Genomic DNA, 18007 nt, shown 5'->3' on the forward strand with positions numbered 1-18007 from the left:
CCAACTTCAAAACAGAGAAGCTCACAAAGCTCTGCGAGACGATTTGGTTGAGCATATATGGGCAAAATTCGGCAATTGCAATTGAATGTCTAGTTTTCATCTTATGTATGAGCACCAATTATGTATTTTAAATTTTATATTTCAATTATTGTAATGTATATTTTTTTTTGTTTGTTTTTATAATTTTTAGTTTGTCATTTATTACGTTTTTCTATAAATTTACAATAATAAGTATTTCATGTATTAATAATATTATTAAAAAATAATATAAAAATAAATATATAATAGTGTGGTTGGGTGGTTGGGGTGGTCATTGATAAACCATGAAAATGTGGGTGGTTGGGTTGGATAAATATTGATGATGTGGAAGATGATGTGGAGGAGATAGAAATAAATTAAATATTGAAAAAGTGGCTGGTTGGGTTGGGTTGGGTGGTTGCTGATAAACATAGTCTAAGTGTAGAATGGTCGATCTCTTTTATATGTATGGTAAAATGCAACATTCACACATAAAACACAAAACCACCTCACTCAAGTGAGAACTCTAAGCCCACACAACACAACATCTACATCCTCAAGAAACATCTACTCTGCCGCCACTCCAACTCCATCACTAGCCATGGTTGTGAGCCCGAATCCGAACCCAAACAACGGATCATAATGTGCGTCGCCCTTGTTCATTGGAAGCTGCTCGACCCGCCTGAACCATGTCCGCGGCAACTTACCACTTAAACCATAGTCACCAAACAGAACATCAGCCACACCCCCACCCTCACTCCCGGGTAGCCAAGCAGCCACCAACGCATCCATCTCATCGACGAAAGGCTCCATCACAACAGGCCGGCCAGAGACGACTACCACAACACACTCTACAACGCCACACACGTTAGAAATCGTGCTGTAGCACACCTCACTCAGCCTCAAATCCTTGCTATCGCCTTCGTACTCCGAGTAAGGCTCCTCCCCCACCACCACGACCGCAAAGGAGAAGTTAGACGAGGCAACAACCGCCTTCTCCGGATTCTCAATGTACACAACCTCAGTTTCTTGATCAACAGCATCCCTCACACCAGATAAAATACTTGTACCTAATCACACATTGTCAACAAAAAAAGGCCTTAAACCACACACTTTTTTCATTCAAGATTCAAGAATCGTAGCATATATACTATACCTTTTGTGATATTACCAGATTGTCCTTGCCAATCCATAGTCCACCCTCCACACTGCCTACCAATGTCGTCGGCGTGGCTGCCTGCAACGAGCAGCCTCCGCGCATTCTTTGGCAGAGGAAGCAGAGGCTTACTCACATCCTTACCATTCTTCAACAGCACTAGTGATTTCCTCACAGCTTCCCGAGCTATCCGTCTGTGCTCCTGCGCGAATCCAACATCCCAATCAGTACCAAAACACGAACATCAGCCTTCGACTAGTGCCACAACCTGGCTTCCCAGATGCTTCACCATCGTACGATCAGACAACGGCTGCTCAAATAGTCCCATGATGAACTTGACCCTCAGTATCCTCTCAACAGCATCATCAATCCTGCTCATTGAGACCACCCCTTTCGACACCAGAGAAGTCAGCTCGTTGATGAACTCGAGGTACGTGTAAGGCACCATCACCTGCAACAAATCAGCACCTAACATGAAATCTTGGCTCACAAGATTAGATTTTTACATTCACCAACCATGTCTATTCCTGCATTGATAGCAGCTTCGACCGAGTAAGTGTAGTTGGCACGAGGAGGGGTTGTGATACGATCAAGCCCCTCCGAATCTGAGATCACAAATCCCTATTGCAAGAGGAAACAAGAAAAGGGTTCACTTAAAAAGCAATAAAGATCAAATCTTGGTTATAAAAGAGCTACCTTGAACTTCAACTCATTCTTGAGGTATCCAGTGATGAGATCATAGTTAGTATGCATCTTCTTCCCGTTCCAGCTAGAATACGAGATCATGATCGTGGCAACGCCCTTTCTGATTGAGTCGACATACGCAGGCATGTGGATGCTCTTTAGGCCATCCCAGTCTATAACCGTGTTGTACTCATCGATCCCATCAATCGTCCCTCCATCTCCCACAAAGTGCTTAGCGCAAGACGCGATTTTTTCACTGTTTTTGCACGAATCGCCTTAAAAAATCTTGAAATGTAGCCTTAAATTTCACACACAACACACACACACCTTCCATTCACATATGGGAAGTTTCTCTGGTACTCAGCTGGCAAGTAGCCTTGCAAGCCAGGTACAATCTCTGTCATTTCCCGCACGATTTTAGGATCTTCGCTGTAGCTCTCGTAGCAACGGCCCCATCTCGGGTCACGACAAACCTACAAAACAATCAACCATGTTATATGCTAAAAAAGGGACTAATTCTTGATTTTTGCTTTTATGTACCGCGATGCAAGGGGCGAAAGTGTATTGTATCCCGGTAGCCCTGACTTCAAGGGCAGTTGCAGCTCCGATCCTCTGCACGAGCTGCGGATCTCTGGCAACAACCAACACAATGCAAGGTTCATTCTTGAACAATAAAACAACAAAAAAGTTGTCATAACTAATACTACCTAGTAGCTCCAAGGCCAACATTGTGAGGGAAAATGGTGGCGTTGTACGCGTTGTTGTGGCCATGAAGCGCGTCCACGCCTATGATAAGAGGGATCCCGAGGCGAGTAGAGAGAGCGCCTTCTTGAAAACTGTCAGCCATGTCCATCCATGCCTCAGCAGAGGCATGGACGGCCGGCTCACCTCCCGGGCTGATCAAAATGCTGCCTAAACACGCGATTATCATCAAAATGTAAAAACGCGAACAAGAAATCTGATGGGATTCTAATTTCTACCAATGTGGTGCTTCTTGATGATCTGAGGTGATGCTACTTCTTTTGCAATCTGTGTCATCTGGCCTATCTTCTCCTCGAGTGTCATTCGACTCATCAAATCTCTGAGCCTCGCGTCTAGAGGCTGCCGGGGGTGCCTGTACCCTGCATCACCAGTGGCAACAAGCAAGAAGCAGAACAGCAGGAAAAGCAGGTGAAATGCTGATGAATCAGCCATTTTTGAGATTGATATGAAATCTTGATTTGTTGCATTTGATCTGAAAAGGTCATATATATATTGGATGCAGAGATTGGAATCTCAATTCTCAACGACTTTGCTTATTTTATTGGACTTGAGAGTTCAGTTTTAGGTGAGAAAACTACCAAAAGCCTTTTGATTTTGCAAATTCTTGCTTCTGAAATGTGACATTACATTTTATTTTTGGTCTTTGCAATACTCACTAGTAAATTCATCACTTTGAAATAAATATATGTTGCAAGATAATATTTTTTAAAGAGAAGAAAAAGTCTACTAGTTTGTTGAGAATACCTGGGGTGAGATTTTATCATTTTAGTGAACTAGTGTGTGTGTGTGTGTTTTGTGTTGTGGATAATGAATTTGGGAATTACATGCATGCAAAATTGCAATTAAATGTAAAAAAATAATGACTGAGTTCTATATATATGTGTCCAAAGACAAATGTGTTTTATAAAGTTGGTTTTTGTTAAGATAATTAAAAAAAAAAAACACTGCTGTTTTGAAATAAGCAAGGGAGTTGCTTGTTCTAGTATCTAATGATATATTTTTTGTAGGATATTAAAAATAATTGAGTCAAGAATGACAATTAAATTAGGGGATGTTGATAGATCACCAAGAGCCTACATTTAGAAAATTCAAATAAAATAAAATAGGCCCACTAAGTTGTGATAAGACGAAATATTGATCAATCTAGGGTCTTCTATATTTGTTCTTCAACTTCTTCTTTTTGGCTCTTTAATCTTATGGAGTACATTAGTACCCATAAGATTGTGTGCATTTATGAGATTAGACATGAGCAAGACACCAATAGTATATGTCCCATTTTGTATCTAAATTTATTTTAATGGCATGAAGTTGTAAGTAAAATAATGTCACTCATTAAATATGAACTTTGTACCCCTCTTACCCAATAATTTCATCCATAAATTCAGTTTTTATTTTTCTCAGTATTCTCAAGACGAAATATTCTGATTTTCTATTTCTAATACATTGCTGATTTCGTACATGTGTTTCAAATCGATGACAAATTATTTCCTAAATGGATTGAATAAAATGACAAAAATAATGGGCGATCTTGTCGTCGTATAATTTTTTGTATGCCCCATTAGATGCACTTTACCCAAATCAGACTAGTAGAAAACTTGAGAGAAAAAAAATGTTAGAATTCACAATTTTTTTCTGTCCATTTTAAAAATCACATAATGACCATAATTCATGATTTTTCTAGTAATTTACCCTGAAATAAAATGAGTCAATATAAAATTGACAAAATGGGCCAGAAAAACCGGGCCTTTCAATGCTACGCTTAATATTTTTTAGTTTTGATTGAAGAAAATAAGAAGCCCATAATAATTGGGTTGTGCAATGTGAATGTATATTATATTATTAATATATTTGTAACGGGGTGAAAAAAAGAATTATAGATTTCCCAATAAATAATAATTATAGAATATTGGTGCGGACTACTAGACATACCAAAGTAACAATAAATAGTTGGGCATCTTGATGATCAGATTTTTAGCCAAAACTATATGTTATTCAATAAACAAGAACTCATTAAAAAAAATCAAAATTATCAACATTAATGGACTTGCACGTAGGGCACCACAAACTAAACGAGCTCTTCGTCCCGCCATGTCCATATTCGTTACTGATGCTCTTATTACTTAAAACGAACGATGTTAAATAACTATAATGTGGGTGAACACGGCTACTAAGAAGAACGACATCTATTTAAACGAGAAGGGATCCAAGCATATCATCATTTGCTACATATTATTTGCCAAATTATAATTTCAGTGACCATATACAAAAAATCATATCATAATCAAAAGGAGTACGGTCTATACGCACCGGACCGCTCGGTAGGCCCGGTCTCCGGCCACCTCAAGATGGGTGTGAATTCCGTCCCACATCCTTTGTGTTTAAATACATAATGTGTTTTATTTAAGTTTGTTTTTGTATTAATAGCCGGTGAAATCTAAAATGAAAAAATACTCCTAGACCCTAGTTTTGAAGTATGTAAAAGTGTTGATTATACTAGCATCCAAATATATATTTTTGTGGGATATTGATAATTAAATTATGGGATGTTGATAGACAATCTAGAACTATGCTAATCAAGCAATTACCCCTTATCTTGTTTTACTAAATACTAGAAGTAATATTTTGACAAGTCCTTGTTACTATACCCACGTGCCATTGCTGATACACGTAATGGTGTTATTATGTTTTATGAATTAGTAGTATTATGCATCAATGAATTGTGTTGATCTACAAGTATTGTTCTATTCATATTTCATATTTCATATTTTTGATATATTATGTTAACATGCAATGAAATCACAATACGAGTATTAATGATGAATGTGGATATATGTAGTCACCAGATAAAATGGAGAAAACGAAGTTGGTTGTATATATTTTTTTGCGAAAATCTACAAATAAAGGAACAAATCGTGTAAACATATTAGAAATAAGTTGAGATTTTAGAAATTAATTAATTATCGACGAAAATATTGTGTATTTGTAAGATTTTAGAAGGATAAATAACTGCCGAAGTATTTTCAAAATTATGGTGGCTAAATAGATAAGATATCATTTTAGATTTTAGATTAATTTATTTATTTTAAAAATACAATTAATATAACTTTTAAGGCAATAGATCTCTAAATCTAATCATCATTAATTGAATAATTATTGCTATTACCATCCTGTATAACGTAGCATATTTTTATGGGCCTCTACTGTTGGATCATACAGCCTCTCAAAAATTCGACCCGGATCCATTGGGCCTTTAATTATAGCATAGAATAAGATTTGTAATTTGAAGTTCGAAGTACTATTACTCTATTCTTCTATACTTAGTTAGAAATTTAAAAAATTATTAGTATAAAATACGAAGAATGTAAAATATTAATAAATATTTATTTTAATATTTTATGTGAGTATAGTAATTTAGTGGAGTGTAAGATTCATTTCTTTAAATAAAAAAATAAATGAAACTAGTGGACATTTCAATATAATAATATCGTGGAAGAAAAAGTAATGGTAATACATATAAATCTAAACCAAAAAAATTCATAACACCAAAACAAAACAAATCTATAAAATAGGTGCTTGTAAGTGTAGAATGTTAGTAGTAAATATATCAAATAATATGATTCGACATATATTTTCTCTCTTTAATGAGTATACAAGATGTCATATGAACTATGTCACACACTTCATTTATTTCTTCCTATTCTCCTCTCATGACGTGCGTTATGCTAGCTCAGAGAGTCAGGTCCAACAAAATAATTATGGAAAAAGAGAAAATAAGGAAAAAGGAAATTAAGGAAACTAAACGTAATATTCATATTTTGGTGAAATTGAAACCATGATAAATTATCGTCAAATATTAATGAGAAAGAAAAATAGCTATAATTGTGGATGAAGTAGAATTTATGTAGAGTTTCAAGGGTCTAACGAATTTCAATTCAATAAATATTAGTACTAATTAAATATTCAAGTTGACAGAAAATAATGACATTCAGTCCAAGGGTTGTGTTAAAATGACAACCCCTCTTAAAATGACACCGTGACACCGCTTATACAGCAATATTATAAACGCTACACAAGACAATATTACAAACACTACACAACAATCTATAGATTGTTGTATAGTGTGTCGGATATTGTCTTGGACAATAAATATTCTTTTAAGTTAAAGACCAGCATATTGCTGACCGTCTTTTTCCAAAAAAATTTTTTGTCACGTGGCAGCTTATTATTCGTCCACGTGTACAAATGATTGGCTAGAAATGATGGTATAATGTTATTTTAAGGGGTGGTGGCACCCTAACATGCCCCTTCAGTCCAATTCACATATTTCCTGCAATTTTAAAAATAATAAGACATAAAAATCATAAAATTGGGATCTATTCACAAGATAATAAAATTGGCATCCACGTAGACGTTTTCAATCAGGTAACACTATTTTTTTTAATGAAGACATTGGTTATTCACTAATAATAAAATTAATGTATGATTTTCAATTGTTATATTAGATACAATTTTATTGGAAAATTATACTGTAAGATAAATGTAAAATTTAATCAAATTTATGATTTATCGATATATACACTTTTATAAATCTATATTAACACATTTTTTTTTATGAATTGACGACATTAGTTCTTCACTAATAATAAAATTTATGTATGATTTTTAAGTGTCATATTAAATACAATTTCATTGGAAAATTATATATTAGGAAAAATGCAAAATTAATTTCATTGGAAAATTATATATTAGGAAAAATGCAAAATTTAATCAAATTTATGATTTTTCGACATATGAATTACATTAATCTTCTCTGATGATTTAATTTGTAAAACAAAAATCAATTGCCTTTCGCCCACCATTTTTTCCCCCTTTCTGGTTTCTACAAATTCACTCAATCTTCAAGCTCAACTCTGCAGATTTTAGCAAATTCGGAAACCTTAATCCTCTCCATTTCAGGGAATCTATTCATCTGTATCCTCGCCGTCGTTCTCCCGGGTCCACACCTTCACGAGCATACACAGAGAGGCCGAATTTTGATGTAAGCGTTAAATGTATCATGGATTAATCTTCAATTGACTACAATTGATTGAGTCTTTAGTTGATAGCAATGATTCTGATTCTGATTATAATGTGAGTATTTGGATTTTACTTATATGAATTCTTCAACTAGATACATTCTGTGGTGCAAAGAAAATTCAAATTTCACAAGTTTTTTGTTCTTGCATGTTTATGTTAAGAATGTATGATTACTGATGCTCAATGTGGGGATGCTGATTCGATGTTTATTGTTTTTTGTATCGTTAATGGCAAGATCAGGAAATATGGTGTGATGCTGAATGCTGAGGATATGATTTTGCTGTATGTGCTTGAAGTGCTTCTGTAACTGTATAATCCAAATATTTTGATTGTTTTATGGACTTAGTTCAAATTGCACATACATCCATACACATTTTCATAGCATAGTATATATATATACATATAGTCCGCAAAGTAAATTGCAGATAAACTGGCATTTTGGAGCTAGTTGTTTCTATGTCATATCTGCAAAGCACTTTCTGAACCTTTGTGTGGAACATTATTTACTCCAAAAACACCAAAAGTTAATTTATTAGGAACTTGTTCTCTTGGAGAAACACATTTATCCATAGCTTACCTATTGATGTATGCATATAGAAAGTTAAAATCATTCCAATGAGAAACCCGAGTTGCAAAACCATGAAGTATCCTTATCTACTGTGCACCACCCTACCTACTGGGCCACACTGCAAACCACAAGTATAATTCAAGGCATAATACCTGGAAGCTTATAATACACACGCACGGTCTGGAATTTACATCGCTCCATCTTTCTTCACATTCTACTCTAGCTAGTGGAATACTCAACCAACTGTTGTTACATCTACCATGAACAAAGTTAAGAATTGATCAAGCAGCCGGCATTCATATCGAATTCCTTCCTTCCATTCTTGTTTTGACATGGTCGACTCTTCATGGTTTTTAAAGTAGGCCGAAATGAAAGCTGGTTAGATGCGACTTTTGTACTAATCCGATTTGACAAACGTGCTTCTTCTTATAACTATTGCAGATTCTTAGTATTAGTTTAGAATTTTCTATTCTTTTTTTCCTTTTTTGCTTTTCGGTATGCCCTAAAATCCATGCCTCGTAGTTTGCTACCTCTACTATCTACATCTTGATTTTGTCATGTATGCATTTAATCTTTTCTTTCTCAGTTTGACCTGTCCATATCATGTGGCAGAACGGTGGAACATAGAAGCAAATACTCAAAGGCAGCGGAAGATTGATTTAGTATGCAGCCCTATTTCTGCTGAACAAGCTGATGTGACATACTCCCTCCGTCCCATAAAAGTTGAGACAAAACTTTTGGGCACGGAGATTAAGAATTTATATTAAATAAATAGGAGAGATGAAAAAAGTAGGGAAGATGAGAGAGGGTAAAGTAAATGACTGAATAAAGTAAGAGTGATTAGATGTTTTGTCTTTAGTTAAAAAAAAGGAAATGACTCAACTTTGTTGGGACGGACTAAAAAGGAATACGACTCAACTTTTATGGGACGGAGGGAGTATAATTTTTTGTTCTAGTTGATGTAACATGATTTGCTCAAGTATTTTGTCCCTTATATTCTTAACTGCCTATTTCCTTTTCTTGTTCCTTGATTTATTTGATGTTTGGAACTTCCTAATAATACTATTTTATTGTTTGTTTGTCTCTTTTAGGACAGTAATTTTTCTGGAAGTACACAACCAGCAGCAGCTGATGCTCGGCACAAGAACACAGAACCAATTGACAACAACAAGCTAGGTGGTGATGTAAGTAAAAGAAAAGAAAGCCGTAGTCGGGCTACTACCTCTTCTGGCAGGGGACGGGGTTCTCGTGTTAGTGATCAGGCAAGAAATCATCGTATTTCTCCGTCAATTGGACAGGTCGAAAACTCCCCTTGTAAGGTGTGTCCATTATGTTAGTTACTTTATCCTTGTTATGCGAAGCTTCTGTCATCACATGATAGTCATATGATTTCATTAATTCTGTTGTTTAATTAAATTAATATATAAGTGTTTTGTTGGTTTTGGTATGCAGGATGGACTCGTTAAAGAACAGCTTGGGCATGATGGTCACCCCTCAATAGAGGTTTTAAATTGTGTTTAGATCTTTACCCTGTCAAAATTCTAAAACCTGAACCTAAGAGTTCTTAGTATAACTAACACAACTTCCTTAGATATTTATTTTTAGCATTAGTTTTGAGATTCCAGGATGAAGGAACTACACTACGAGCAAAGGTTTCAGCAATGGAGGAAGAACTGAAAAAATCATGTGAAGAGGTCTCGGAGTTCCCAGAATAAATGTGAACGACTTGAAAATGTTGTTGGCGGTTTCTCCTTTTTATTTGTACTTGAGTCAAAATTATGATTGTTATACTTGTAAGTGAAGTTTCGACCTTAAAAGGAGAATCCCGTATTAAGTTCTTTACATCCATTTTTTCCTTTACTCAAACAGGAGCTTAAGGATATCAGAGATTATGAACAGATGAAACCTAAGGTTTGCCTTCTCTAACCTGCACAGATTTTGGCTTGTGATTCTCATAATTATTGTATATTCTGTCTTATTTTACTCTAAGGCAGTCTCCTTTTATGTTTAAATTTTGAAAAGTCAGAGATTGAATTTCACCGAATAGTATATTAACGTGTAAGGTCTGATTGCGATTCTGATTTGCCTGACACTTGGATTTAGCTCCTCAAAGAGGTTGGATCAATGTTCTGGTCGAGCAGTTATTTTCTTTTGTTTCTTCCAATGCAGAGAATGAAAGTAATATTTGATTTATTGATGTCCGTATTAAAAGCTGAAAGACAAGAGGCAAGGATGAGAGTACACCAGGATTCCCTCAGACTTGGCAACATTGGAGTAGTCAGGTATTTGGAAATAGATCTGGGGTTTTCAGAGGGTTGTAATGGACTACGTAGAGACTAAAGATATTTGCTTCCAGTTGTAAAATCGTAATGTTTTTAATGCCTGAAATGAATTATGGAGATTAACAGAAATGAGAAATCTATCTAGATTCAGGAAAAGCTCTTGATTTATTTTGATCGACTTATTTGTACTTAATATTGCCATAAAAAAGATTTACTATTTTCTGTTTTTTTTTTCTTTAACGAAAATACATATGAATCACCACAGTATTATTTAACAAGATGAATAATAAATTTCTATGCTGCTGCGCTCCCTTAGATTTTTTTTATTATTTTTTTTTATCATTTTGTAACTGGTAATCTGTATCATCTAATTATTTATTTCCACTCCTTTTCTTTTCAATGAACTTTTGGCACGATCATATCTGAAGCGTGGGAGGATGGACAAGCCATGAAAGATATCAATGCCCAACTTGTATGCTCTTCTATGCTTTAACTAATATGTTGAATATTTACCGTTTCTTATTTGTGTAAAATCTACTAGCATGAAAATATAAATGTCACTTGTCGTCATATGCTGCATGATTCCTGGACGCCATATGAGCTCATCACGTCCAAAAGTTCTTTTGGTTTAATTTTCAATTTCTCAGATGTGGCCTTGCCTCTATGGAGCGTTTGATTCTTCCCATGGTGTTTCCAGTGAAGTTTGGCTCCATTTACATAAATTTATTTTCTTATACAGTTATACTCATCCTGTAAAAATTTTTTGCTTTGTTTAATTGGGTTTTTATGGCAGAGGAGTTTGTTGGAAATGAAGGAGGGAATTGAAAGACAGAAAAACTCTGTACAAATGACAATTTGGTAAAAATATTTATCAAATCTTGTGCTGCTCTACTTATTGATTGTCTCAGTGTACTTTCTGTAATTGGCAAGATTTTGAGGTGATCTTTATAGATATCCTCTGCTAAAAGTATTTCAAAAGTTGATATGATAAAGATGGTAATGATACTTTAGGTTGGAAGAAGGATCTAGTTTTTCCCATTTAGATGGCAGTTAGAAAAAATATTGATAGTGGTCTGCTAAATTGTATTTTAAAAGTAAGAAACTTCCCGGCTTCCTCATTTTGTTGTTGGTCTTAGGGAAGGAACTTCAAACATTCTTATGCTGTTTTTGAGCTATTCCTTGGTTTCCTTCATGGAGCAAATTTTGTATTTGTTCTTTTAGTGCTACAAGGATGTTATAGCACCGGAGTGAACAAGTACAATTTGTAATTAACCTACTGATAATCTTGCCTATATATCATACAGATATACGGCTCAACAGCTTTTTTAAACTTTTTTTTTCGTCTTATTGTCTCAAAGTTTTGTTTGATTCTTTTCCCTAGTATAATGAAAACTATTTTATGTTTTGCCTTGTCCTGACAAGGGTGAGGTAGCTTATGCAGATGGCAAGGTTCAGGAAGAAGATATTCTCATGCAAGATGAAATTATCAAGTCTCGCCTAGCCAGCATCAAACTGGTAAGCATGTTTCCTTTTTTAGTTCTTCCCTTTGTTTTTCTTGATAATTTCATAATTTGCAATTTTGCACATTCACTATCTTTAGGAGGAGGAAGCTGTACTGTGTGAAAGAGAGCGTCATGAATTGGAAAAGGGAAGATTAATACGTGAAATGAAACGTAAAAGGGACGAGGATGGCTCTCGTTTCAACAATTTTCTGATATCGAATATCCGTTATGCTCTGTTAAACCTCTAGTGCAGTCACAGTAACTCAAGGCTGATATGAGGACATAAAAAAGATGATACTTGATAGAACTACAGCATTGTCTTAGTTGAGGCAAGACTTAGTTGTTGAGACAGAATCATAGAGAAGAATGGGTTGTGAGATGGAGAGTGATCAGCCTGAGGATTTGGACGTCGTGATGACCTCAATGTGGCCGGAGGACATTAGCGAAGCCAGTAGGCAGTTTAATGTGGAGAGGCTCGGAGCAGATCAAGACATGTTGGAGGAGGTCACCATCAACGAAGAGCCCAACATAGTCAATTTCCAGAGGCTGATGATGGAGCTCACAAACTTTGGGAGTTCAAGCAGGCCAACGTCGTGCGCCTCTTGAGAGAGGAGCTCGACCAGCTCAGCAAGCAGCAGCAGGAGGTAGAGCTCAAGAAGCTCGAGATATCGGAGGAGCATCGTTGTCAGAAGGACGGATATGGTGGGGACAAGCGCCCCATCTCCATTCTTGACGAGAATCTGAGGTATCTGTACCAAGAGGCTCCCAAGAGGAGGAAGGAGGACGTTGTCTCCCAACTCCCAAGGGGAGATTGTAGCTATAGACGAAGCAGCAAGCAATGCATCTTGAGAAGCTTCTGGAAGCTATCCTTCAAAGGGAGCAAGTGTTGATGGAGAAACTGCAAGAGAATATAGATAGTTTGGAGAGGCAGTCGACTCTGTGGAGGATCTGTCTCAGTTCTTGGAGAAAGCCGATAACTTCTTGCATTTCGTCCTCCAAAATGCCCCTGTTGTTATAGGCCTTCAGGTGTAGATTTTTTCTCATCCGGGATACTCACATTGTGGTTTGGTTCAAGGCTGACATGGATTCTAACGTTTTGCAGGATAAGGGTATGCGTTATAGGTTCATCTTCAATCACTTCCCGAGCTTGGGAGAGCAGGTATGGCTATGTGATCCTGTCTTGTCTGAAAGACATTTTGGTGGAGCATCTGCCACTATAATTCATCGGATTAACTGATTTTACAGGATATCATAGGCAAAACGGACATGAAAATCTTTACTGGCACTGGCGTGAAGGAATCCCAAGAATTTAAAAGGGAGGTTTTGGAACGCGGATTGCCTGCCAAGAGGGAGATCACGTTTGAAACAGAGCTGTTTGGTTCACAGAAGTTCTTGATCTATGTGGAGCCTGTTTCAGCAAGGCAGGAGAGACCACTTGTGTGAGTTACATGGGAATGGAAGTTACTGATCAGGTTATATTCCATCGATCCACGTACATCTTGAATCGTTAACTCAATCCAAAAAACTTGTTGCCTCCAGCCTCACAACGTTGCGTTGTGTAATGGCTCCAATGCCGGTCAGGAAAAGGGAGGAGATGGCGAAACTCAGAGAGGAGATGGCTGTGCAGAAAGCTAAGGAGATGGATCTTAACATGACGATCCATATTACAGGTTATTCATCTTATAGTTAGTTGATTAGTTAGATTGAATATCAAAAAAATGGTAGCTGATTCGGTAGCTAGCAGAGGACAATGCGCACGAAGCAAATGCTGGCGACAATGTCTCATGAGATAAGGTCTCCTCTCCTGGAGTTGTGAGCATGACGGAGATTCTTGCAACCACTAACCTCGATAAAGAACAAATGCAGCTGATGTCTTCTGAAGATTTGGTTTTCCAGCTGATCAACATTATCGATCCTTGGTCTCTCCAAGGTGGAGTCAGGTGCGACACTTTATTTTTGAATTTTTTGTTTTGTTGGTGTAGCTAGTAAGATAGGTCTAGACATGAGGTGGGGTTCGTTGTGTCTCTTATGAAACTTAGGCCGAGGGAGGTAATGAAGCACTGTGTTTCAGACAAAAGCAGCTCACATCAGGAGGACATGTAGCAGGAGATGTCCCGATAGAGTTATGAAAAGGATCTATTGTTATGTTCTAGGTTATTGGGATGTGCTGAGGATTCGACATATTCTTATCAGCCAATACGAATGGCAATGTGCATGCTGATAACAACCCTTATTGTGAAGAATCCGAGCTCCAAATTGTGACCAAAGTGGTGATGAAATGGATCAAGACAAGGAGAGTCGAACGAAGGCTGAGGAATGAGTAGTATAATCTCTCTCCACTCCAGGCAATGTGTGCATATAACTCTGATGCTATCTGTGGGGAACGCATAAGAGCAGCAACATGAACCGAGTCCAATACGCACATCGAAGATCAACACTAGCCTCATCACTCCTTGATTTAAAAATAGGATGATAATAATATACTTACTAGTACTATTTGTATTATTTACGCTAATGATGAGCTTAGTTGCGTCATCAGATTTACTTATCATACTAATATCAATATTTGAGTTACTCAATTCACCCCAGAAAATTAGTGCATCACACATAGGGAGGGGTGGGGGCTTCCTTAACAAAATAAAAACTTGAACAAAATGGTGAATGAATGTCCACAATCGACCAAAATGTAGGCAGTGGCAACACATTTGAATTCTGAAAATTTAATCTTTATTAGTATTGTTTACTTGTAAAATTAAATCAAATTATTTCGCTCTATAACCTGCTGGTTTTTGCCATCGACATTGCGATTCACAACGTGAATGAAACCTCCTTAACTGCGTCCAAATTTAACGGTTTCGTCAACTTTTGGCAAAAGACTGAGCATAACATAATGTTTAGGAGCCAAATCTAGCAAATAGTACAATGTTTTGGACGAAATTTCTAGTAGTGTGGTCGCCTTAACAGCCTGGGGGGATGTATCCTCCCTGAGCTCCCTGTCAGCATGTAAAGAATTTCACTAGCCCTGTACTTGGCCTCAGGAGTGCCTTCTCGCATGATCCAGGACAGTGTCTGATGCGTATCCTCCTCTCTTCTCATCTCCGTCCTCGTGATCAATTCCTCATGGGAGATAGCAAACAGGACGAGCACGCAGTTCTCTACATCGCGCGGACTAGGATTCAACCTTATGATCTCAAACAAACACGAGACAACCTTCATCTCGACCATCTCCCTGATCGCATTCGAGTCTGTCGCAAGGAGTGCAAGAATCTCCATCATCTCACTCACAAGCACTTCATTCTTGATCTTTATCATCACCACTTCCACAACACCTTCTTCTATAGCTCTCACCGTGTTCTTCTTGAGGCTACACAGATTGAGAATTGCAGAGGCGGCCTCTTTCATCCCAAAACCATCCCCTTCGTCCTCCAACATAGCGATGAGGGGAACCAAGGCGCTGGCTTCAAAGAGTGCAGCCACCAGCTGTGCCACCGCATCATTGGAATTATATTCTGGTGGCTCGAATGCGTGATTCTTGCACCAGCTCGTTATCATTTCGTGCATCACGCGGTTTGGTATGAGAACAGTGTGTGACAATAATCTATCAGATTTAGGGCATGTTTTCTTCACGGAATTAAGCCATTCTTGTATGAAGGGACGATCACATGTCTGCCCAATTCAAGGAAATGATTTAGAAAAAGATTAATAAATCATGGATTAACAATCCACATTCAGTAAAACCTAACAGAATAAAAATATTTGGAAGGGCAACAATTTAATTTGATTCATCTTGGATATGAATCTAATCAACGCCATAGGAATCGTCCTCCTTTTTCAAGAACCAACCTTTCAAACTCGATAAACATATGATAGAGCAATCAGAAATAAGGTATGACATACCGAGTACGATATACCAAAATAAGGTATGACATGCCGTTATACTAAAATAAAATTTCACCTATTTAAATAATGTCCAGAAGATTAAAACTGCACCACAATCAAATCTATACAGTGGACTTGCATCTCTGCGGCGGCTGAACTAAAATATGGAAGTAGGGTTAGAGATTTTAACATATTAACTAGTATTTTTTATATAAATTTTAAATACAACATATATATCGAATTTTTGGCAAATATCGTAAATGCGGTATATTGTGGCGGTATAGGAAAATCCATACCGTATCGAAATCTATCGGTAATGTATCATATTGTACCGCAAATTTGTTATTTCCAGTATTTTTTTCGATCTGATAAGTGCAGTATATTTAGCCAGCCCTAACTATCAAGTCCTAGTACACAAATTATGGCCAACTGATTCAAGTACCTCAAAGTAATAGTAAAGTTGATACTCAATTTTGGTGTTTACTTTAAACTTGGTGTTGTTTCATTAAAAACACCAAAAATGAGGTTGGATATGGTGTATGGTTGGAGAACTTTTATACGACAAAAATGGGATTTGGTGTATGGTTGGAGGTACTAGTGTTCAGGGTTTTGTCTATTTCGAGAAATTTTCCAAATCCTATCTACGGCAAACAGACTATATCGACACTCTCACACAGACACACAAAATTCAAACTGAATCAAAGAGAAACAATCGACAGCTCACCACCGCAAAACACAGACACAAATCCAACCAAATCAAGTTTGCAATGAAAATCAATTAAATAATTTAGGAAAGAATGAAGAAACGAACCACTCCGGTAGAAAGAATGACAGGATCCACCATTAGTTTCTTCGAAAGCGGGCACTTGAACAGCTCCGGCACCTTCACCATCAAAAATAGATTGCAGTATATGATTTTCGCAGTTATTAGGGATTTTAAAGCGGCTCCAAATTTGTATCCTGCTAGATTTATAAGATGAGGGTTAAGAATTTTTTAAATTAATAAACATAACCCAATTTAGTTTAGATTTTTTATACTCATTTAAAAACTTTAAATTGAGTGTTAGTAGTAATATATAATGATCCACTTGTTTTCTCGCTTTCTTTGTATTTTTCCTTTTCTTTAATTTTCTTTCCTTTTGTGATTATCTTTCCCAACTTTTCTTTTTATTTTTCCTTTTCTTTAATTTTTCTTTCCTTTTGAGTTTATCTTCCCCAACTTTTTCAACTTCTGTGTTTATTTACCCTACAAATTTTCTCAATTAAGTGGGAAATTGGGAATAATTATAAATTTTCTCTTTTAGAGGAAATAAGTAATCTAGAATTGAGAGATGAAGAAATTTAAATTTATAAAAAAATGATGAAAATAACTATAGAAAAACAGAAGAAAATAATTGGCATGGAGAATAATCAGAGATGACAAAAATGATACAAAATTTTGATTTAAAAGAGAAGAAGAGCCATATTAAGAGAAACTAAATTAAAACTGACGACTGATGACAAGAAATAAAGTGCAGCAGGTGAGCAAGAGGAAATAGGAAAAACAGAAAACTAAATAAAATTGCTAACTAAAAAAACATCAATAGGAAAGAGGGAGGAAAAATAGAAAATAAAAAAAGAATTGAAACGGAACTACGTGGCCGCTCACATTGACCCTCATTTAAGGAGCGCAGCAGCTAAATTTTAAAACAATATAAATTGTACTGCAAATTTAATAAAATAAGAGGAATAAAAATAAGTGAATTATTTAGAAAAATGTCCCATGTAACTAAATTTTCTAAAATTAAAAATTTCTCTCTTTAATAAACGGATCTAAACGAAGGACTGAGTTATACCTAAGTAAAACTATTAAACGTATGAGTAGATATAAATTTACATAAATTGTAGGAGTAGTATGTACATAAATATAATACCCTTTAATTTTAATTATGATAGGATTGATTTTATTTTATTTAAATCGATTTTCTTACTATATAGTACATGTAAAGATATCATTATATTGAGGGATGTGACGTGATCAATTGCTAATTATATTTTTAATTGTTAATTATAATTAATTTTAAATCATTAGATTTATAGA

General features: G+C 36.1%; 2 protein-coding genes and 1 pseudogene across 3 annotated transcripts; 1 reads left to right on the forward strand and 2 right to left on the reverse strand.

The window, feature by feature from the left end:
* Positions 1 to 454: 454 nt before the first annotated feature.
* LOC125186084 (beta-glucosidase BoGH3B-like) lies at positions 455 to 3067 on the reverse strand. Of its 2 annotated transcripts, none has more exons than XM_048082397.1 (9): positions 2839 to 3067; positions 2566 to 2770; positions 2399 to 2489; positions 2186 to 2331; positions 1871 to 2114; positions 1691 to 1795; positions 1443 to 1625; positions 1175 to 1376; positions 455 to 1088 (listed from the first exon to the last, which is right to left on the reverse strand). In XM_048082397.1, exons 1-9 carry the CDS (start codon positions 3050 to 3052, stop codon positions 586 to 588), a joined length of 1893 nt encoding a protein of 630 aa, XP_047938354.1. In that variant the 5' UTR covers positions 3053 to 3067; the 3' UTR covers positions 455 to 585. The 2 variants fall into 2 exon arrangements, with proteins under 2 accessions (XP_047938354.1, XP_047938355.1); XM_048082398.1 differs by having other exon boundaries at positions 2566 to 2766; positions 2839 to 2939.
* A 4358-nt stretch (positions 3068 to 7425) lies between these two features.
* Positions 7426 to 14627, forward strand: LOC125188074 (annotated as a pseudogene).
* A 237-nt stretch (positions 14628 to 14864) lies between these two features.
* On the reverse strand, positions 14865 to 16902 carry LOC125187215 (U-box domain-containing protein 14-like). The gene is made up of 2 exons (XM_048083760.1): positions 16739 to 16902; positions 14865 to 15714 (listed from the first exon to the last, which is right to left on the reverse strand). Exons 1-2 carry the CDS (start codon positions 16817 to 16819, stop codon positions 14989 to 14991), a joined length of 807 nt encoding a protein of 268 aa, XP_047939717.1. The 5' UTR covers positions 16820 to 16902; the 3' UTR covers positions 14865 to 14988.
* Positions 16903 to 18007: the final 1105 nt, after the last annotated feature.

This window comes from Salvia hispanica, chromosome 5, assembly GCF_023119035.1.
Source record: "Salvia hispanica cultivar TCC Black 2014 chromosome 5, UniMelb_Shisp_WGS_1.0, whole genome shotgun sequence".
Classification (NCBI taxonomy): domain Eukaryota; kingdom Viridiplantae; phylum Streptophyta; class Magnoliopsida; order Lamiales; family Lamiaceae; genus Salvia; species Salvia hispanica.